This window comes from Rattus norvegicus, chromosome 17 (genome assembly GCF_036323735.1).
Source record: "Rattus norvegicus strain BN/NHsdMcwi chromosome 17, GRCr8, whole genome shotgun sequence".
NCBI classification, from domain to species: domain Eukaryota; kingdom Metazoa; phylum Chordata; class Mammalia; order Rodentia; family Muridae; genus Rattus; species Rattus norvegicus.
The window spans coordinates 24,058,701-24,081,897 of NC_086035.1; the positions used below are offsets into that span (position 1 = coordinate 24,058,701).

Below are 23,197 nucleotides of genomic sequence, written 5' to 3' on the forward strand. Positions count from 1 at the left end.
GAGCAGCTTTGTAACCTAGACATGCTCTTCGAAGCATTAGCCTTTGATTTTCTACTGACTGCTCATTTTTGCTTCTTTAGGGCACACTATGGCTTAGGAGGTGGTAAGCACACAGCATTAGCTTCTTCCCTATATTCGTGATAAACACCCTGACCAAGGCAACTTCCAGTAGGCAGGGCTTGTTTAGAGTTTGCAATCCCAGAGGGATCTCGGAGTCCATTTCCATCACAAATGGGGGAGGAAGTAAAGCCCTGAGTGAATGAATGTATATTGTTCTGATATGGGCATGGCCAGTCATTGTCAGGAACTAATGACTTCGGCTCTATAGGAATGGCAAAGCCTTCCCCGGATGAGATGAGAGAGATGGCAAAGTCTTTCTAGGGTCCACAGCAAATGTTGCTAGTGTGGGTGGAAAATATCCACTGCACATTTCTCTCCCGGATGGTTACGGCCTGAAGACCGCTCCCTTCTTCTTCCCCCCCCCCCCCCCCCCGTAGAGCGCTCGTTAGGCAAGCGCTCTACCACTGAGCTAAATCCCCAACCTGAAGACCGCTCCCATACAGAGACTGCTCTGCCAAGATTAGCTAAACCTGCCTCCAACTTCAACTGTATATCATAATCCTGCTTCCTTCTTTATCTCCATTAGTAACCCTGTCTCTTGACTATATGGATCCCCACATTCCTGTTCAGTGGTATAGCGTAAACAGACTGAGCTTCTGGGTTGCTACGCTTTTCTCTCAGAGAGTCCAGACCACCCACATGGCTCAATTATTCATGACAACTTCCAGAAACGTTTAAAACCAACAAATGCTTTTCCCAGAGCTACGCCTTGATGGGAGTACGTGAGGGGTACTGACTATTCTGAAGAGGTACACAGGCCAGAGACCATCTGGGCAGGTCCGATCAGTCAGTCTGCTTATGAGGAGGGTCTGGGAGAAGGGAAGCAGTTACGAGAACCCAGAACTCACTAGATATCCTCCACAGGCAGATTAGATGCACATAATGTGCTGGTTAGGGGGGAGGAAGGGAGCAGCAAGTCCTGGCCAGAGAGCTTGGCCACCGGGAACAACCCTTGTGACTAAATAGATGCGTTTGTGAGGAGGAAGGGACAGTCTGCCAAGTAGGTATGAGTAGGAGATTGGAAACAGGCACCCCAAAAGTAAGGAGAAACACAGGACAGGGGCAAGTGAGTTTTGCATGGTTTTAGGGATGTGCTGCCAGTGTCCAGATCACCAAGATGTAGGGAGCCATGAAAGTCAAATGGGAAAGTCAGAACAGGCTTGGGAAATGTGCTTTTTTTTTTTTTTAAAGATTTATTCATTTATTATATATAAGTACACTGTAGCTGTCTTCAGACACACCAGAAAAGGGCATCAGATCTCATTACAGATGGCTGTGAGCCACCATGTGGTTGCTGGGATTTGAACTCAGAACCTCTGGAAGAGCAGTCAGTGCTCTTAACCACTGAGCCATCTCTCCAGCCCAGGAAATGTGCTTAAGGCTCTCTTTCCTTCATTCTGGTTTCCCTGAGTACAGTTGTGCTAAACTCGACTGGTATCCCAGAGTCCTTTCAAATATCGGTGACGGAGAATACCCAAAGGACAGAATTAGCCATTTCTGTGAACATTTCCCACGGAGGGATTAGCCAAACCATGAACTCCGACACATTTGGCAGCATGACAGTCTGTCATGATCTCTCAATGGTAACCCAGTCTCACAACCAATTCGTAATTCAAAAACAGCTATTGTCTGTCTTTCTCTGCTGGATTTATTTCTACATACCTATTTTTTTTTAATTTTATGTGTATGGATGTTTTGCCTGCAGAGGTATCTATGCATCATCTGCATGCCGGGTCCAGGGAGGTCAGAAGAGGGCCTTGGATCCTCTGGAGTCACAGACAGTTGTGAACCACCATGTGTGTGCTGGGAACAGAACTCAGTCCTCTGAACCTGGGTCCTAGCAGCCAGTGCTCTTGACTGCCGAGCCGTCTCTAACACTTTTATCCCATCTGCCTTCTTAAGGAAAAAAAAACGGCTTCTAGGAAAAGAAAAAAGCTGTGACAACTCCAGAAGAAGAAGTCTACACATTGCCTTGTGAACAATGCATTGAATTACATGGAAAAAAGGATAATGAATTAGCGTTGACAATTGCTAGCTGTTCTATACGTTCCGGGAATTGAATCGTTAAGGTGGTTTATGCATCTTCAAGGGGGTGGGGGGGAGGGTCATGTGACAAAGTCAGCATGTTACTGGAAAACAGTGATGTTAACACTCCTAATCCCTCTGGGACAATCCCGTGGGGATGTGTCCTACTAAGATGACACGCAGTCTCCCCACCATTCCAACACTGACAGATTCCCCTTTAATCTCGATCCAGACGCCCATTTCTCCTAATGAGCAGCAGATGAAGAAGCTAGAGTTGAGGCTCTTATGCTATAGACTGTGCTTTAACGTTAACCTGCCTCGGGACCAGGCCACATAGTGAGAAGCAGGGTCCTCGCCTTTCTCTGGACCCCAGACTCACGGAGTGGTATGCAGGTCAGGCTGGGATGCTCCCTACCATTTATGTAAAATCTGGACATGGACACACCCTGGAGTGCTAATACTTGGAAAACTGAGAAAGGCGGGACATGTGAGGCTAGCCTGGATGACAAACTGGTGACTCAAATAAGTAAGTAAATCTATATAAGAGTGTACCCATCCTGTGGTGTTCCCTCTGGATTGACCCTTTTCTCCTAGAGAGAAGGAGAAGGTTTGGAGGCTTACGAAACTTAGAGCAACTTACAGAACTCGTCAGATCTAGAACGTTAGAGAAACAGTAAATGGCTGTTATAGGGTTCCAGACGTTATACAGGAGATCCAGGGACACAGCTCTCAGGCTATCTCATGGCAACAGTTCCTATGTTCCTAGAAGCAACCTTCTTCAAGTAGCCTCCTACTTGCTCTCCTGCTTAACTGGAGTCCTTTCTCTGCTGTGCTGTGAGCCTACCTGGAGTGAATAAGCATTTCTGTGTTCGCCCTAGTGTGTGTGTGTGTGTGTGTGTGTGTGTGTGTGTGTGTGTGTGTGTGTGTGTATCAACCGTCACCATCCAGTTGCGTGTATGCAGATGCCATGAAGGCAAATCTCCACTGTACGAAGCATGCTTGTGAATCAGTCTCTATCTAAGGAAAGCTGGGCTTCAGCAGTTGCTACCTAGGAACATTCAAGACAGTAGCAATGCGAGACTGACAGCCGGAGCGTGGGAGCCCTGAGAGGGTGGGTGGTGGGTGGGATGAGAATAGGTTTTCTAAATGTGATTCTAAGTTGCGTCTTAAAAGGAAAACATCTTCCAGTCGCGTGTAGGGGAGACAAAAAGAACATCCCAGAATATCCTATACCAGCAGGGAAAGCCACAGATTGTGACAGGGAAGCTGGATATGGCACAGCTGGGACCCACATGGTATCAGGTAGAGCTAAAATGTAAAAAGAACAGGATACAGATAGAGGCACTGGAAAGTCCACATCCCACACAGCAGTGAGCATCGTGGACCCAGCATGTGGATTTCACACTGGAGGAGTGGCTGCAAATGGAGATAAGAGACCATGTGACAAGAGATGCTTTTATAAAGGCCATTCTGTCACTGGAGGGTAAGGTAAGTCAAAGTGCCCCGGAAAAGTGAGATGGCTTAGCAGATAAAGGCACTCGTCCCATTAGACTGATGCCCAGAACCACGGTGGAAAGATAGAACTGACTATAAATTGCTCTCTGACCTCCACCCGTGGCACGCACACACCCACACATGGTCAAAGTGGAAAATAAATGATTTTTTAAAGCGGTCTGTGGTGGAGGCAGGTTTAGAAGATAGGTTATTGTAAGAGAGAGGAACTCGGAAATGCATGGGGGCAGGAACGGGAGGCAGCCGGTGCCTGGAGTGCTGGTGGCCAGATGCTGTTTACTGAGTGCCTGTGCCTAGTGCTGGCATTGCCTCGCCCTCTGGCTTCATTTGCCCTTACTCCCCGGGAGTAAGGATCCTAGTAGCGGCTACTAGGATTTATCATTCCAGGACATTCACACAAGTGCCTACAAGGGACATGCCCCGCCCACTTTACCTCAGCTCCAGCTCTGTGACCTTCATTTCCAGTAGGAACTCTGAGGTCCCTATCTTCTCTGCCTGGGACTTCTTTCCCAGGGATGTAAATGACACGCTCTCATTTGGAGACGCACACAGTAGGCTATCCCTTCTAAGAAGCTTTTGTTACCGTAACACCTGATCTAAAAATGCCCTTTTGAGGCTGGAGAGATGGCTCAGTGGTTGAAAGCACTGGCCGTTCTTCCGGGGGACCTTGGTTCAATTCCCAGCACCCACATGACAGCTCACAACTGTAACTCCACTCCCAGAAAATCCAACACCCTCATAGGACGAAAAAAGTCCTTTCTCGTATCTCTAATGTTCTTGCTTAGCTTCTCAGATTTTATTCTCTTTCTTCCCCTTCTAGAATATTCACTCCATAAGGTAAGAGTTTCATTTGTCACACTCATGACTAAACTCTGGAACAGCATCCAGCTTCATACATATCTACTGACTAAATTCTCCATTTAGCATCTCTAGCCCAAAAATTTTAAATCTAAAGTACTCTAAGATTTTATTTATATGAGTACATTGTAGCTGTCTTCAGACATATCAGAAGAGGGCATCTGATTCCATTACAGATGGTTGTGAGCCACCATGTGGTTGCTGGGATTTGAACTCAGGACCTCTGGAAAAGCAGTCAGTGCTCTTAACCTCTGAGCCATCTCACCAGTGCCTCTCCCCCACCCTTTAAGATTTATCTATTTTATTTTATAAAGTACTCTAAATACTAGCACGAGAGCACAAGTGGAAAACTCCACCATGGATGTGCGCGCCAAATGCTTAAAAATATTTTACATCATTTGAAATTGCCTCAGGGTGATGTATATGAAATATACGTGAATTTCATGTTTGGACTTGAGTCCCATCTTTAAGACATTTCATTATGCATGTTCAAGGATTTAAAAATTTCTAAAATTCAAAACAGTTCTGGATCCTGACAGTTCAGATGTGGGATTCACAAACAGGACAACTGTTACACAAACAGTAACATATCAGCAACTTTACATAACTGACTAAACCCTCATTATGTATCTGACATATATTGTTTTCCTCATCTTATAGACAAAGAAACTGAAATACAAATGCTGGCTAACTTATCCAAGGTCACCCAACGTGCATAGAGCAGAGCCCAGATTCAAATGTTGGGATACTGGGTGTATGCTCGCACGTGAGCTAAACCTGCTCTCTAAGACCAAACTTGACAAATTCTGTCACATGGGCACTTAAATCCATGCTTTGCAAGTGGGAAGGTAAACTCCAGGCAGCTCAGTAACAAACGCACTGTGCTCCAAACACTGGAAACCGAGCAGTGCACACACAGCAGGTGCTTAGCTAGCCGTGCTCACAGATAACTGCTTCCTTCTACCCTCTTCTAGAGGGAATTCTAATGGAGAATTTTGTCATGAATTCTACCCCAGGATGTCTTCCACTGTGCCTCTCCACCCCACTTAGGATTTGCCTTCGTCTGGGACCTAGGCTTCCAACTCAGAGAATACCAAGTCAGAGTCCTGGGTCTCCTAGCCCTAGCCACCTTCCGACTGGCTTCCACAGTATTAGAAGGTGCTATGTAGGCTACGGAAAGGAAAAGGGTTCATCAACATCCTGCCGAGCTGTGACCCCAGTGAACTACCAGAATAACTGACATGGCGAGATATGCTCATGGATATATAAATGTTATAGAGGCAAACCAACCGCTTTTTCATGGCTTTGGAACCCATTTCCCAGGAAGAAACACATGCCTGTGACTGTGAATCTGGCTAAAAACCAACCAATGGTTGGGGAGCTCACGGGGCCACGGAGTGAACCTATTATTTCTTTGCTAAGTCAACATAGTACCAGACTACTCTCTAAATCCACATTTCTCTTCTGGGAGAGCCCTCCTCCCAGACCTCGTCAGAGAAGTTTCGTTGTACAGTGAGATACGGAAACTTTACGATGGGTCAAAGTGCAGAGAATAAATAGCTCTGGGGTGCTCTGCCGCTAATGAGCCGATCGCCCTCATCCACCACCCACCCACGGAAGCTCAGGGACTGTTGTAGAAGAAAGGGTGGGAAATTTGTAAGAGTTAGAGGTTTCAATGGCGGGAATTCAAAGATACAGCATCTCTGGGACATAGTGACCCTACTCATAAGTTCATAGCAGCTGGGGTTGACTGAACAAGACCACCACAAGGTCAAGCCATTCAGCGTTCCAGCATGGATTGGGGAGGAGTGGCTCTGGAGACCCCGCCCCCACAGAGGAGCCATTGACCTGTGATGGCTCTGGGAGAGGGAGAGTCAATTTTCTTTAAGGATGTGGCTCCTGCTAGATTGACCATGTTCTGGTGGATTACCCCAGAGCTAGAAGCACATATTGGAGTCTAGGTCATAAAAAACAAGACAAGCAATATATAAGTGGAATCAGGTAGGGAGGTAAGGAATGGGTCTGGGAGAAGTTAGGAAGAGAAATGGGGTAATTATGATTGAAATACATTGTTATATGCATGTATGAAATTCTCAAAGAAATAATTAATATGTATTAAAAATAAATATTTTCTGAGGGAAAAAGATGTGGTGAAGAGTTTATACCTTTCCCACAAAAAAATAAATTTCCAAGTTCTAATTTCTGAGGTTTCCCTCTAATCGTAGGTGAGGACAGGGAGACATCCTACCACAGGCGTGTGCTTCTGTCTGTCCTCCCCGCTACCACAGTGCCATTCTGAACCAGGGCTGGCCCTCTGCCTTTAGTTTCAGGGTGGGACAACAACCCAAGAAAATTATGTCAGCCCTTTTCAGTCAGTCCCTGGCTTTATTACTGATGGGAATCTGGGCAGAGCAGAGCCAATGTGAGGTCCTCCTTGATCTGCTCTTAGGACATCAGGAAAGGCTCTTCCCTTCCTCCCAGGAAAGCCAAACCAAGAAAAGCTGGAGCTATTTCTGGCCTATGTCTGACTGTGTGGAGAAAATCTGCCCAAGGGAAGTTCAGACATAGCAAGACAGAGACAGGGAGACTAGCACATCCATGTTGCCCAGGCTATGTTTTGTTCTAGTCATTAAAGTCCTAGACCATCTACCTCACCCCTAATATTTGAGCAAATATGGAGGGCTGGTCACCTCATGGAGAGAGGGCTCTGTAAGAAAGACACTGAACACTTTGTTTCACCCCTTGAGCCCAACTGATATGGAGGCTAAGCCAGATCCCTGAGATGCACCTTCATGAGTTAAGCCCTGGGATTTATTTAAGCTACTTTGAGCTGAGCTCCTGGCACTTGCAACCTAAAATATTAATACACTCTCCCAAGGAATGTGTCACTGTTAACATAGGAAAATAAATCAAAAGTAGGAAATACGTTATTTTTAGAAGTTAAAATACAAGGACCAAGAGGTTGGGGATTTAGCTCAGTGGTAGAGCGCTTGCCTAGGAAGCGCAAGGCCCTGGGTTCCGTCCCCAACTCCGGAAAAAAAAAGAAAAGAAAAAAAAAAAAAAAAACAAACAAGGACCAAAGGGGTCACGTGATCTCTTCTAAAGTGGAGATTGTTTGACAAAAAAGCATTGAAATGTGTGCTGTGTGTTGCGTGTGTCGACACAACACACACACGTACATACATAAATGGGAAAGAAAGCAAACGAAGAAGCAAATGAAAACATTGGTGTGAGGGAAATAATCGTGGCAGAGAAAGGTCAGATCTGCAAATGAGCAAAGACTCCTAAGAACAGATAAGGTGGTTTGGGGAGGGAGAGGTGTAGAAGCCAAAGTAATTTTACCTGTTTTCTTAAAATCAGACTTGCCCTGAAGGGAGAAAAGACAATTTAGCTAGCCCAGGAGACTGTTAAAAAACAAAACAAGGGGTTGGGGATTTAGCTCAGTGGTAGAGTGCTTGCCTAGGAAGCGCAAGGCCCTGGGTTCGGTCCCCAGCTCCGAAAAAAAGAACCAAAAAAACAAAACAAAACAAAACAAAACAAAACAAAACAAAACAGAAAACTGAGCGGCCAACACTTCCATAGATGGGGAGTCGTGTCACAAGACTTGAGCCAGAAATCTTAGGAGAGCTTGGCGGTGAGGGTGGGGGTGGGGGTGGGGGTGGGGGTGGGGAGCTTCCATTGGAGAGATCTCTTATAGCATGCAGGAGGCCTCGCCTGGCTTCCTTTCCAGCCCCACCCCCAAATACAACAAAACACAACACTTCAAGGTCATACAGTGCCACGTGGCCATATAGAGCTACAAGGCCTTTAAAGCTCTTTCTTGGGCAGGCAAACAAAAACACGACAGAACAGGAAGTGCTAGGGAGAAAAGAACACAAAAAACCCGAGCGTCTCCACAAGGTGGCGGGTAACAGCACATGAGTGATGGACGTCAAGGCATCTGACACTGCCACACCTGAAGTTCCCTTGCAACCTGGGATTCCTCTGAGAAGGCTGCCAGAAGGGAGAAGGCCGGCTTCCGGCCTTGCACAAAAGCCACCTCAGAATGGCAGGAGTGCTCCCTGGCTTTCTGAAGAAGGCCGGACACTGTGGACCCTTCGTATCTCTTTGGGATCGTCCAGGCATCCGCATCCTATCTTTAGGTTCACTCCCTCCTTCCTCTCTTCCTTTTCCCTCTACCTACCAATTCCCATCCCCCAGTTCCCATCTCCGCCCCCACCACACCTTCCTTTCCTCTCCTGCCCTTCCCACCCTCCATCCCCTCTCCCTCTCTCCCTCCTTTTCTGCCCCTTCTCTTCATCCCTCTCCACCTGTCTCCCGTTCTTTCTCTCTCTCTGCCCCCATCTTCGTCTTAAGGTCTTTCCTACCAGGCAGGGGTCCTACCACTGAGCTACACCTCCAGCCCCCTTACCTTAAAGTAGCATCTCAATTCTATCCCCCATTTCTTAAGCTTTCTGGTTCTGACCCATGCTGTTCTTTCCTAGTTCTTCAATTCTGTTTTGTTTTGTTCTATTCTGTTCTGTTTTGTTTTGAGACAGGGTTTCTCTGTGTAACCTGAGCTATCTCAGAACTCATTCTATAGACTAGGCTGTCCTCCCTCTATATTCTAAGAAGGTGAGATCACACAGTATGGCTAACTTTGGGCAACCCCTTAAGTTGTTTTTGCTTTATAAGTTTTGCTTCTCTGTACTAAGGATGGGACCCATTTAGCATGTGCCAGACAAGTGCCACACCACTGAGCTAAACTCCCATAGACACCATTTCTTCTGCAGTGATTAAAACACTAAGAAATGAGCTATTCTCTTCATAGAATTACATGTCAAGGACCAAGAAAACCAGAGCGGCATGATGTCATGTGACACAGGACTGTCTCTGTAGTAGCCTTTCAGCCTCTTCAATGGTTCATACTTTGTTTTCTGACAACACCATATCAGATGCCACTAAACCCCTCAGTCATGTTTCTCTTGGGAATGTTTTTGGGGGAAGTGATACATTTGGGCAGCATCTTTCCAACACAAACACTTTGAAGTCTTCAAGAGACAAACAGGTGGGAACCTTCCAGAAAGAAATATCACCATGCAGACATAAAGTGTTGGCACTGGGGAGCTTTCCCCTTTAAAAGGTGACAGTGAGCTAGCTAATGGGACTAAAAGCTAGGAGTAGAGAATCAGATACACTCCCTGAATTTTAAATTACAAAGATCTCTCCATAGTCAAAAGCTGGAGTTAGCCAAGCACAAGATTACATTTTACTTCGATTGGAGAGTTCTTTTAATGGCTTGTTCTCTAATTCACTTGCAATTTGGGAAAGCTCCACCTAAGAAACAGGATTTCCTTTCTCTCTAAACCAGAATGCTCCCAACTGTCCAAGAAAGGAAGAAGGCAGAACCCCAGGAAGCGTCCTATTATCCAGAAGTGTGTTTCATGCAGAGTAGACAGCCACTGGCATGGGCTGCCCTCGCCTTCCTCCACAGGAAGCTGAGAATCTAAGAAGCTGTCTCCCTCAGCTCCTGCATGGAGCACTATCAGTGAGGCTGACAGAACACTTCCACTCCTAATGCTACAGGTGCTGTGTGAGAGATATGACGACATTCTGGGCACTGTGCCTTCTGCAAAGGGTGGCACATGTAGGAATGAGTGGACTCTTCTGGCCTGGACTTCCCAGTTTTGTAGCTAGAGACAAATGAATTTCCTTCCAAACTTCCCTCAAGGTGAGAAGGCAGAAGCTAGCATACACCACAGGCCCCTCAGCCAAAGAGTTCATTATTTTACTTTAACCATGGGGTCTAGTAGCCTCAATTTTCCAGGCTCAAGGAAACCTCCTGCTCCAGCATCCCTACATTGGAATGGCAGGTAGATGTCACTCTCCTAGTGATACTGTCCTTAGACACACCAGAAGAGAGTGTCAGATCCCATTAGATTGTTGTGAGCCACTATGTGGTTGCTGGGAATTGAACTCAGGACCTCTGGAAGAGCAATCAGTGCTCTTAACCACTGAGCCATCTGTCTACACCCTCCCCCCCCCACACACATACACACACCCATACTGGTCATTCTTTATCTCTCATCTTGTCTGTTGACTGGTAGGAAAGGGGAAGGGGACAGAGGGGAAAAGGAGGTTCTTCTGTCTTTGATTTTTTTTTTTTGTACTGATTTGACACAGACCCAAGTGATCACCCCCGGCTGAAGTAATCCGATATATTGAACCTGAACCAAAACCCAATCTCCTATCTGCCTCCTCCCCTCCTTTACCTGTTTCTGAGGCAGGACCCTGAAGGCTAAACTGGCTGTCCTTGAATACAAATCCTTGGTCCTCTCTCGAATGCTGAGATTACAGACATGTAACTCCATCCCTGCCCATCTCTTTCTTCAAAGAAAAAAAAAAATAGCCACAAGCCATACTTTGACAAAGTTACTTAGGGACCTTATCACACTCAGTATCATACCCAAGGTGCATATGGCTAGGCTCCAACCCCCATGAATCTGAAGAGAATACTGGAAAGAGAAAGGAAATCAATATTTTAACATGAAAATCGGCCTCTAAGTGCTCAATGCTCCCCAAATTGCTCTCTGATAATAAAAAAGAGTGGCTCAAAGGTGAAAGGATGAGAGGGCGGGCTGTGCTGTAGTTGGGTGGCTCTGCCAGTCCCACTGGCATTCACAGACCAAACTCCCTGGTATTTTCCAGAACATGAGTATGTTTATGGCCCAGCAAGCCCAGCTCTGGTGCCCCAGAGCACTTAGCAGCATTCCTAACTTGGCACTCCCCCAACCAGAGAACAATGATTGCTTTTCTGTCTGCGGAACAGTGCTGTCTAGTTCATTAGCAATCCACTTTGTCTTTTTCACTGGGCCCAAAGCATGCGGTTTGCCTCCCAAAGAAATGGCCTGACATTTTCTATATGTTTGAGGAGCAAGACTCAGGGCCAGCGAGATGGCTCAGCAGATTGGCACCTGCTGGCAAGACTGACAAAAGTTTGCTTCCCAGAACCCACGTGGTACAAGCCAACTCCCAAAATCTGTCCTGGTCACCAAACTTGGGGTCACAGTATATACCCGAAGAAGTTAAAGAGAGCTAGTGACACCCTGTGGTCCCTCTTCCCAATGCGATCACAGTGGAGAAATCTGTTTTGTGCGTTTCACTTGTCAATGTGGCTGTGTTCATTGGCTTGTTGTGGACAAGGGCCCAAACTTGGTTTCTTGGGGTATAGAGCGTGACAGTGTGACATCCACGTCTCTACCGTGGCACACTCCGCACTCCCTTACACAAAATATATAAAAGTGTAATAAAAATAACCTATGTAGTCAGTTATTAAAGGTAAAACATTTTGGGGCTGGAGAGATGGCTCGGTGGTTAAGAGCACTGGCTGCTCTTCCAGGGGTCCTGAGTTCAATTCCCAGACTCCACATGGTGGCTCACAACCATCTGTAATGGGATTCGATGCCCTCTTCTGGTGTGTCTGAAGACAGTGACAGTGTACTCATAACAATAAATCTTTAAAATAAATAAATAAATAAATAAATAAATAAATCTTTTAAAAAGATTAAGAGTTAAAACACTTTGATGAAAAAGAAGGGGATTTGTCTTGGAATCACATTATTTGTATGAAGTAAAATATAACTTTTTATAAAATTTATTTTTTAAATTTTGTGTGTGTCTGTGCGTGTGTATATGTCTGTGTGTGTATATGTCTGTGTGTGTGTGTGTGTGTGTATGTCTGTGTGTGTGTGTGTGTCTTTTGTACAAATACTTGGGTGGGGTTGTAGGTAACTGTGGAGGCCACAGTCAGAATCTGGAACTGGAGTTACAGATGGTTGTAAGAGACCCTTCCGGGAATTGAATTCTGGTCCTCTGGAAGAGCAGTATGTGGTCTTAACTGCTGAGTCAACTCTCCAACCCTGAGATGTGTGTGTGTGTGTGTGTGTGTGTGTGTGTGTGTGTGTTACATATTCATGTGTATTATAGATGTGTGTTACATGTGTGTTCCTGTGTGTTATATATGTGTCTGTGTGCTACATATATAACACCTATGTTTCTGTTATATACATGTGTATCTTATAGGGTTGTGTGTGTCTGTGTTACATGTGTGTGTCTGTGTTACATGTGTATTATATATGTATATTATATGTGTTACATGTGTGTTATAAATGTGTGAGGTGTGTGCGTGTGTGTGCGTGTGTGTGTGTGTGTATCACACAATGTAATGATACTTGCATGAGTTCAAATACCTCCCAACATTCTGGGTTTTCCACAGCTGTGACCCCCACACATAGTAAAACCCCATATTTTGCCCTTCATTCACTCAACACTTGCTTTTGCATGCCCTTTGATCTAACACAAACCTACTGAACAGTTACGATACGATATAGTAGTCATGGAGACAGACCACGACCTCAACTTTATGGAGCACCCACAGAAAAGACCAGCAGCAAACCCTTGCAGATCAGTATGCACGCTACCTCACTCTGCATTGTGGGTCTTTGCAGGGAAAACTGGGCAGTGGTCTGGCCCATGGCTGTGGGGCCAGGGTGGGGAAGGGGCACTAGAGGAAAAGATTTAGTCAGAGTAGCCCTCCTCTGAGAAGCTGAGGTCTGGCAGGTGAGAACAAAAGTGTGTGGTTCTAGGAGTAAGCAAGAGGGCAGCCCCGACAAAGTAAGCTTAGAGGAAACCTGACAAATTAGTGGAGAAGAAAAACTTCCAGAATGAGCTAAATGCAGATCTAAGAGATGACTGAGAGGCAGAAGCTGGGGTGGTGCATGGGAAGGCCCTGCTTGGTCTTACAAAGAGTATCAGGTGTGTCCAGAAAAGTACAGGAGGAGGATCCTACACTGAACTTCGAATCTCTAGTCTCTGCTTTTTAAAGAGGCAGATTCTTCAAGAGTCCTTTGAACACAGCCACCTGTCAGCATCCCTGGGGGTTTGGTGCCAGGCTCCCTTTACATCAAATGGTGCAGTGTTTTCAAATAATCTATGCACACCCTTCTGTATATTGACATGTTCTCTGCATGACTTGTAACACCTAACGCAGCGTAAATTCCATGTGATAATTGGTAAACTGCATTGCTTTAAAAAAAAACCACACAAGAAAGCTTACACACACTCAATACAGGCACATTGGCTTGTTTGTTTGTTTCATGAATATTTTCCATTCAAGTGGGGTTGAACCCTGAAATGTGTCATCTGTGGATAAAGAGGTCTGTGGGCCTCTCCTTTGCATGAAACATGGACTCTCACATACCTGGAATCCTATTGAGCGTCACCCAGAAATGCTCATCGGGGCTGAAAGTATCTTTAGACCAATGGAGCAAATCAACGGCCCGTGGGTCATGGAGAACAAAGTTAGCAAACTCTCTGGACAGGGCGACATAGGCGGAGCCAAAATAAATGGTGAGGTTGTGGGGAGGTGGAGGCTTCAGAGCGGCGGTTCTGATCACGTAGGAAAACTCTTTGCTTAGGTGTTCCCGGTGGACGTACCTAGTCCGTCCAATCGCGTGAGCGGGAGGCAGCACCCCTGGAGTGAGATTCTTCCCCTTAAGTCCCTTCAGGTACTGAACTATCTCTTTGTTGGTTTTCAGGGGGAAGTCTTGTCCACAGGTGTTGATGGCGTACTTCCAGGGGACCTCGGAGGTGGACAGATCTCTGATGCAGTTCAGGTCAGCCTGGAGGCGGGAGATCCCACCGTAGACCACTGGCTCCGTTTTAGAAGCCAGAAAGGCATTGGGGAAGCAGTTCACTAACTGTTCCACGGCACCTTTGAATTCAGCTGTCGCCTTTTCGTCCACGTGAACACAGTAGACGTTCTGAGGCATGAAGATAGCCCTGAACAGCCTTGCAAAGGTGTCGAAATTGTGATGGATGACCATGACATACGCCAACGGAAATTCGACCTCTTCCTGAGATAAAGGGGCTGTGATATAGTGGCTTTGGGTCACATATTCGGTGCAAGAAGGCTTCTCGTGAATCATTAGTTTGTTCCTCCACAGGAACGAGTTCTTCCCGTTGGTGAAGGATGTGCACACCTGAGCCAGCATCGCGGAGTCTGAGATGTTCAGCTTCTGGTAGCTTTGATCTCCCCCAAAACTTAACACGTACAGCACAATAAAAACGATGACAGTAGTCACAGATACTATGAAGAAGTGACGCATGGACGGAGGCATGCCTCAAAGAGGGTCTCGATGTCCGAGTCTGTCAAGCTTGGCAAATCCCTCCCCAGACTTAGGTTTTCCTGGGAGCTCTCGCTGTGGTACATACTCCAGTCACTGTGAATTCCGGTCGTTTCATCTCCCGGAGCCCAGCAGCTGGCTCTCTCCTCGAGCTGATATTAGAATCTGATCCCGCCTCTCTCAAACCTCCTTTGTCTAAATCCTAGCAGCAGGTTGCCGAAGCCCAGCCTTTTCCTCCTCCTCCGACCTCCCTGTTTGCATCTGCGGGGTTTCACTCCCCCCCCCCCCGCGCTATCTCTTTTTCAGTTGAGTTTCTCACCTCAACTTTCGTTCTTTGCCTTCAGAGGTTTCTCCTAGCTCCTTCTCCTCTTGTTACAATGAGCACAGCAAAACCCAAAGTGGTTGGGATGAGCCGGGCTCGGCGTACGAAGGGCTTCCTGCCTTCCTCCACTGCCTCTCCCGCCTGCTCTGTTGCCTACTCTCCGCCGTGTGCCAGGTTAACAACCCAGGGGATCTAAAGCAGCCTCGGCTCTGTTAGTTGCTGTTTCGGGAGACTCTACTCGAATGACACAATCTGAAGTAAAAGCACACCTCTTCCATCCCAGCTCCGTTGTAAATGTTTTCTGGCCCCACCCCACCAGTTTCCAAAACAAGAGCTCCCAGGAGGAGGAGTTCCGCTCCTAAGGGATCTGACAGGGCAGAGGTGGGGGTTAGGGGGGAGTGACTTTGACGTGAACCCCCCCCCCCCCTCTCCACGTACTCAGGTCGCTGCCACCGTGTTACAGAATGTGCAGGTAGTGAACCGTACGGTCTAATTTGGAAGAGACCGGAAGGCTTCACCGAAAAGAGCTTGAATCCCGGCCGCAAAGGACGTTAAAAATCTACATCCAAACAAGGCACATTAAGGATTTAAGCACCCAGAGACCACTCAAAATCTCTCTTATCTCCGTAACTTTATAGTCCAAACAAAACAGGATCTCATGCAGTCAGACTGGCCTAGAACTCACTAAGTAGCAGAAGCTAGAGTTGAGCCCCGCCCCTCTCCCGCCCCCATCCTCTTGCCTGTGCGTCCCAAGAGCAGGCGCACACTCACACCCATCTTCCCACCACCAACATTCTATGCAGTTTTAAGCGTCCTCTTGACCGCTGGGTTGCCCTTCGCTTTTCCTTCAATATTTGTCTGCACTGCACAAGTGAGAGTCTGTACCCCGTGGGTTGACTTCCAGTGGGAAATGAGCTTTCATTCCAGCCTGGGAAGAAAGAGCGTCCTCAGGTGCTCAGTCTCCCTTCTGCAAAGTCTAGACTAGCACAGCAGGCAGACCCCTTCCCATGAGTAGGAAGTTGAGATTCCAAGCACCCAGCCCAATGGCATGCCTTGTCCTGAGCTGGACTCTTCTTCAGCTTTTATTTACATGTTTTATTTTTCCTGCTCATACCTTATTTTTCTTACCTCTTTCTAAACTCTCCCTGCACCTGCCTCAAACAAACGTTCTGCCCCAGGGTCTATAGGTCAGTCGTAGAAGAAAATGCAACCATTTTGTAAAGCAGGTCGCTCTCCTTCCAGAATCTTCTTTGGTGTAGGGCAAAGGACAGTTCAATCTCTGGCTTCATCCTTTCTCCAAAAATAACACTGTTAAATGTTAGGTTATTACATCTGCTGTGTCTAAACAACGGAGGGTAATTTTGGCATCAGTAATTTCATTTTGGCAATGTCTTCAGCTTCCAATGAATACTGAAATAGTTGGAGCCTGACAAAGCACTCAGTATACAGATACATAACTTAATTAGGGTAACTGAATCTGTTTACGTGACCCTTTCCAACTGGCCAATAACATGAAGGTTCAGATTTGCACAGGCTGGGGGCTGGGGCAGTGGCCGGGGTGGTGCAGATAAACATTAATGACATTACTTTATTTTGATGTACAGACACTGACTGAAATAAGAATTCCCATAATGCTTCTGAATTCAATCCAGGTCTGCCAATGAATGGTGCTGTTTACATATTCACAAATGTAGCTATTGTTCCTCTTTTACCTGCCCTTCAACCAGTTTCCCCAACTCCCAGGTCCTAGGTCACAGGTCCCTACAGGAGAATGTTTTACAAAACTGGTTATCATTTTAGAGGATGTCTGTTCCCTGTTACTTCTGATCAGACTGCAGTCCAGCCAGCTTATCCAGAATGGAGACTGTGAGTTTTTGCGAATGAAACAGGATGCCTCGGCCTTCCCTTCCCTACCTGCCTTTTCCTTCAGTCAAGGACAAAGTTGATACTCGCAGCCCTAGCAACAATGCTCTGAGTCCTCACTTTGGAAGCAATTACTCCTGAACTAGCCAATTAATCAGGCTAGACAAGTCTATCCTTCCCTGGGGCCATCTTAAAGACATTCTCTCTGCTGCACACAGAACCCTTTATGTGGTGAACACTATTCAAGACTTCTTTTTGAGGGCTGGGTATATAGCCCTCAGTGGTAAAGCACTTGTTTAGTACCCATGAGGCCTTGGGTTCAATGTCTAGTACAACAGGGGGAAAAAGATACACACACACACACCACACACACACACACACTGAGAGAGAGTGTGAGAGAGTCATTATGCTATATAGAACACAGCTCCAAAATTTAGAGTACTGTTTATTTTTGTTTATTTGAAACAAAAGAAGACTTAAAACCTAATACAGTCATGTTATCCCAGCACTTTGGAGACTAAAAGCAGGAAACACATTAAGTTCAAGGCCAGCCTGGACAACTTAATGAGACACTATCTGAAAACAGAAATTAAAATAGAGCTTTAAAAAAGAGAGAGAGGGGGAAATGAAAGCACGATAAAATGCAATTTAAAAGTTTTTAAATTGGGGCTGGAGAGACGGCTCAGGGGCAGAACATCGTGTGGCCTAGCACACATGTTGCATGAGGAGGCCCTGCGTTCAATCCTCAGCACTGACAAAAAGAATGAAAAGGAAGAATGGGGAATGGGAAGGCCTGTCCTTCAGACACTCAGTACTTCTGAGGGGGAAAAAAAGCAAGTTAGAGGCAAATCACCAAAATCAAAACAAAACAAAACAAAACAAAAAAAAACCCCAAAAAAACCACAAGGACTGAGAGCTGCTGCCCCACCCAGTCAACTGTAAGGGAGGCGGGAAAGACCTGGGTGTTGCACAAAAGCAAAGCAAACAGTTTGAGCTTAATCCTGTTACTCAGAAGCACACAAAAAGATCACGTGCAGGAACACCTCCAGGCAAGACAGGGCGACCTCTTCCGTGGAAGCTTTCTGGCTTCCTCCCGCAGCTTCCCTCTGCTGAGCTGCAGGCACTGACTAACTCCTCATTATGGTTTCATAATTGGTCTGGGACTTGCTCTTCATCCCCAGTTAATCACTATTCTTTACTCAGGGAAGATTTGGAGAAGGCACAGGTTCATATGGAAACACCAGACAAAAACACTGGATTAGTAAAGTTACATAGTAGCGAAAAAGGTATAGGAGGCTTAGCTCGGTTGGTTGGCTAAAAATGAGTTACATTGAGGGGGGTCAAGTTATCCAGGCACAAAGCGCTGACAGAGGAGGGGAACCCAGATGAATGTTTGGGCTTCTCTTTGGAAGGACACTTTTTACCTAGTTTGCTTTAAAGTTTGCTTTCCTTGTGTGGCCATGTCTTTGAGTAGCCCAGGCCAGCAGAGAACTCTCAATGGTCCTGCTGTAGCCTCCCGAGTGCTGGGTTGATAGGCAAGTCCCACCATGCTGGGTTTTGCAGTGTGCTTTGTAACACCAGCTAGTCAAATGACTCAGGGAATTCTCCTTCATTATAAAGTGTAGTGACTTGCTTTTCACTTGGAATTGAGCTGAGAAAGTAAAGGACCTTGACGTCCTCAGTTACTCCGCCTGACCAGTTAAGTAACGCTATCCCTGGTTGACTGACGGTTTAGAAATGATACTTTTCGATTATGCCTCAAGAGTGATTGATGACGAGGAGAAGAAGGAGGAGGAGGAGGAGAAGGAGGAGAAGGAGGAGAAGGAGGAGGAGGAGGAGGAGGAGGAAGAGGAGGAGGAGGAAGAGGAGGAGGAGGAGGAGGTAAAATTGTAAAGCCAGTCTAAAACAATTCTTCCACTACTTAGATGTCTTCCAATGGGGTCCTCTAGAGAAAACCTTTCTCTTGGGGCCAATCATCTTGCTATCTATTCCTTTTACATAATTAACAACAAAACAAGTCGCTATCTGATCTGCAGAACCCAAAGCATAATTTCAAGTTCTTGTCTCAGTGTGGGTGGGGGCTTACCTGACATGCAGGACTTTAAAGACCCTCATGGTAAGCCTAATGGGTTGCCAGTCCATGGAATCACCCGTGAGCTGCACCTATTGCTGAGGCCAAGGTTGGTCACACAGACTCTTTCTGCCTGCAGGATGGTTTTAAGCAAATACTTGCAAATACACAGTCACGGTGCATCCAGATAAACTCATCTCAAAGTGCGCATGGTGACAGTATTGCATTTAGTGATCAGAAACAAGATCTTGGCTTTGGGGGCTTAGAAAATGACAGGGTTTCAGTCTGTAGTCCAGGTTGGTTGACCTGGGGTTCACTTTGAAGCCTGGGCTGATGTTGACTTCTCCTGCTTCAGCCCCGGTAACAGCCTTCAGCTCTAAACCATATCTCAAAATGTAACTTATATTTACTTGTAGAATTTAATTGTTTAACCTTGGGATGGCAACAGACTCCTTAATTGTGTCGCCGAAACAAGTGCTCTTCCAAAGCGGGTGTGTCTGTAGATCCAAGGTAAGAAGTGAGCAGATCGGTGACTTGACAAAATGTAGCTTACCATCTCGCTGCCTGGAATTGGGGTGGAGATGCTAAATACAAGATCAGGATTTCCACCCAGGAGTATGGAAGGTACCAGGGGAGTCCAATGATAGACATTTCAGTCCTAGATAATAATGGAACTGCAGATCCCTGGAGCAAAGTTTGAGAACCCATGGACCGGAGAACAATTTTTTTTTTACTTCCTCCCTCCCTCAATAGTCCCTTTGGATCTCCTTGACTATCACCGAATAATACGCTATAAGGGAAAATGTTTGTAATTTAAAAAATGCCACGCAATGTAGGAAAAGTTGTGTAACTAAAATGATGGCCATCCTGAGCAGGCTTTATCATGGGAAATGAATGGGTGGACTGGTTGTCCCAGAGTATCATGTAAGACATCGGTTCTAGGGCATTCTTTGATCTCTACCAGGATACCAAAATCTTGGATGCTCAAATCACTTATGAAAAAATGACTTAATATTTGCATATACCCCGAGCATATTCTCACGTATATTTTAAAATCACCTCTAGATGACTTCAAATACCTAGTATAATGCAATTGTCCCGTAAGGAGTTTTCATACTTTATTATGTAGGGAATAATGACAAGAAAAACTCTGTACATGTATATAGTAAAGGTTTTGTAAGACAAGGTCTCTTGGAACCATGGCTGCCCTTGAACTTATTACATAGCTGAGGTTTACCTCGAACCCCTGATCTTCCTGCCCCCACCTTTCAAGAGCTAGGATTAAAAGTGTACACACTGCACCACCCAACTGCCAGATGCAATATTCTTTTGAGAGAATGGTTTCTACCTGAGGATTATTGACTCCATGACTTCAGAGCCATGGTGCGACAGGCCAGTTCTACAAGAAGAACGTGAGGAGCTGAGCATGCAGACATATGGTGGCTGCCACTGAAATGAGAGAAACCCCAGTTAGAAGCCACCCATCACCTGATACGTCTCTGATTACTGTGCTCAGTGATCTGTCTTTCAGAAGACATCGGGGAAGGATAACTTAACAAGCATCGTTGTGTGGGGCATCTAGCCTTTCTGAATTAGGGTGTTGGACTGGGGGATGGGAGGTGTCTAGGAAAAAAGATTTTAAAAAATAAAGACAAAAAGAGGACTGTTGCTGGAGCTCAGTTGATAGAGTGCTTGTGGAGTCTGACGGAAACACTGGTAATGCAGCCCCTGAATTCTAGCAGTCTGACAATGGAGGCAGGAGGGTCTAAAGTTCAAGGTCATTCTCTAGGCTAGCCTGAGAGCCTAAGGTGTGGCTCAGGGGATAGAGTACTTACCACACAGGGGTGAGGTCTGCAGGTCAGCTCCCCAGCATAGCATGAGGAGGGCCTGGTAGGCGTGGCAGCCTGTCTTTAATTCTAATAATGATTCCAGAGTGTGCCTAGGGGTGAGCTGACTTGCTAGACTGGCTGCATCTCAGAGCTGCAGGTTCAGAGAGAGCCCCCTCAGCAAATAAAGTAGAAAGTGGCGGATAAAAACCTTTAAGGTCGATGACCTCTGGCCTGTCATATACCCCTACACATGTCAACATGCATACACATGCTTGAACACCACAGACATATGAGTAAGGGGGTGGTTCTGATGCTTTGATTGGGAATCTGTGAGTGAATGCTGAAGGTCCTGTTCCCCAATCGGTTCTTGATCAATCAATAAAGATACCAGCAGCTAATGGTTGGGCGGAAGAGGCAGGACTTCCAGTTTCCCACAGCCAAGCTAGGAGAAGAGAGAGGATTCATCACGCTTCAAGGAAAGAGAGAGAGAGAGAGAGAGAGAGAGAGAGAGAGCCACCAGCCTTGTGAGATCTCAGATGGAGTGGTCATTGGCTGCTTCCCCAGCTGGGCCTGGGTTAGCAAGTGAGACATTAGAAATGCAACTAAGCTGAGGGCAGATTTAGGGAGCTGAGCAAGGAATAAAGAGGACACACTGGCCAAGCTGGCCAAGAGAGGATTAAATGAGCCCAGCCACTGAGCTGTAAGTCAGGTTAAAAATGAGCTAATCTGTGTGTGTGTGTGTGTGTGTGTGTGTGTGTGTGTGTGTGTGTGTGTGTGTTTCATCTGCAGATCCGAGAGAACCAGGGCAGTGGCTAGCTTGGTCCACGCAGAGCTTAAAGCAGGGTAGTAGTAATCAATACAACTCAGAAAAATTGGTGAGTCTGGAGAGATGGCTCAATGGTTAAGAGCATTGACTGCTTTTCCAGAGTTTCTGAGTTCTGGTCCAAGCAACCACATGTTGGCTCACAACCATCTGTAATGAGATTGGATGCCCTCATCTGTTGTGTCTAAAGACAACTACAGTGTACTCATATAAAGAAAAGGAAAGAAAAGAAAGGAAAAGAAAAGAAAAGAAAAGGGAGGAGAAATGGCAAAAATCCAGCAGTTTCCCTCCTAGGAACTTGCTCAGGAGAAAGATACTTATATATCAAAGGACATATAATCCAATAATACCTACAAACTTGTGACTCATATGCTTGACACAAAGTAAAAAACCAATCAAATGCCTGTAAGTAGTTATTTCACAGTGCATTGCTCAACCTGGACACTGTTGATATCCAAGGTTGAAATGCCTTCCACAGGTCTGTGTGTGCAATGTAGGATGTCCAGCCAATGTCCTATCCTCCATTCTTTAGATTCCAGTAGCATCCTCTGCTTTCAACCTTCAGCTGTGACCACTACACATGTCTCCTGGTCCTTCTCTATATTTGGTAATGAGAATTCTGGCACGAAATTCAGTGGCCTGTCATAAGAAAATCTAAATCTTCTGATCCCAAAGTGCCTGCCATGTTGTCTAGTTCTCGGTCTATAAGGTAAACACCACCCGAGCTGTTGAACATGAGACTATCCACTGGGGTGCTGTGTTCGGGAGTGTGTAGCGTATGAAAACACATCATACTGAACATGTATGCATTAATCCCATTCTGAAACAGACACTTGGAACTTGGTTGAAAAGCATTGACTCCTCATGCAGGCCCTCAGGTACTCACAGCAGGGCCAAAGCCTGACTTCTCTGTCTTCATGTGAGTCTGCCTCCTTTACTTTGGCTGATGGCTCAGGTGTAAGTCATTGCCCACCTTGAGTCACACTGGGTCCCCTGAATAGTGGAAGCAGACACCTCCACCTCAGAGGAAGACAGCTGTCTGCCATGACAAGCTGAAGTAACCATCTCTTGAGGACCAGAATGACATCTTCGGCTGCTGACAACCAGAGTGATACGGATTTCTTCAGGCCACCTTGCAGAGCCAGAGCAGAGAGCATGGTCAGCTGGCCCACACTCGGGTTAGCATGCCCTTGGTTCTCTGCCCCAATTCTTTCTTTACATATAATTAATTTTCATGTCAAGACATGTCAATCTGGAGATTGATTTTACTGGACTCCTGTGTTTGTTTCCCTTCCCAATGTGGCCATGTTAAAGGAATTTCATTATCCACTATCATTGGTCATTTTCATCAGTATGTGGGGGCCTGCTGTGGGGCCTAGAGCTCAAGATGTTCCCCCAAAACTCAGTTACATTTCTTTCCCCAGAAAATACTTTCAAGGTTAGTAGAAGATCTAAAACTAAGTTAAGAGTAGAACCCTGTCTTAGTTATGGTTTCTATTGCTGCAATGGAAGCACTGTGACCAAAAGGCAAGTTGGAGAGGAAAGGGTTTACTTGGCTTACACTTCCAAATACATAGTTCATCATCGGAAGAAGTCAGGACAGAAATTCAA

General features: G+C 46.0%; 1 protein-coding gene across 3 annotated transcripts in view; it reads right to left on the reverse strand.

Annotated features, from left to right (window-relative positions):
- The window catches only part of Gcnt2 (glucosaminyl (N-acetyl) transferase 2), a 104,748-nt gene that overhangs the window by 56,109 nt on the left and 25,442 nt on the right, over positions 1-23,197 (reverse strand). The window contains exon 1 of one of the 3 annotated variants that reach the window (NM_001400851.1): positions 13,754-14,848. The exons of the other annotated variants lie outside the window; for them this stretch is intronic. Within the exon in view, the coding sequence (NP_001387780.1) occupies positions 13,754-14,672 (919 nt within the window). The 5' untranslated portion in view covers positions 14,673-14,848. Of the gene's footprint in view, positions 1-13,753; positions 14,849-23,197 lie in introns of those variants that run through there. 3 annotated transcript variants of the gene reach the window in all.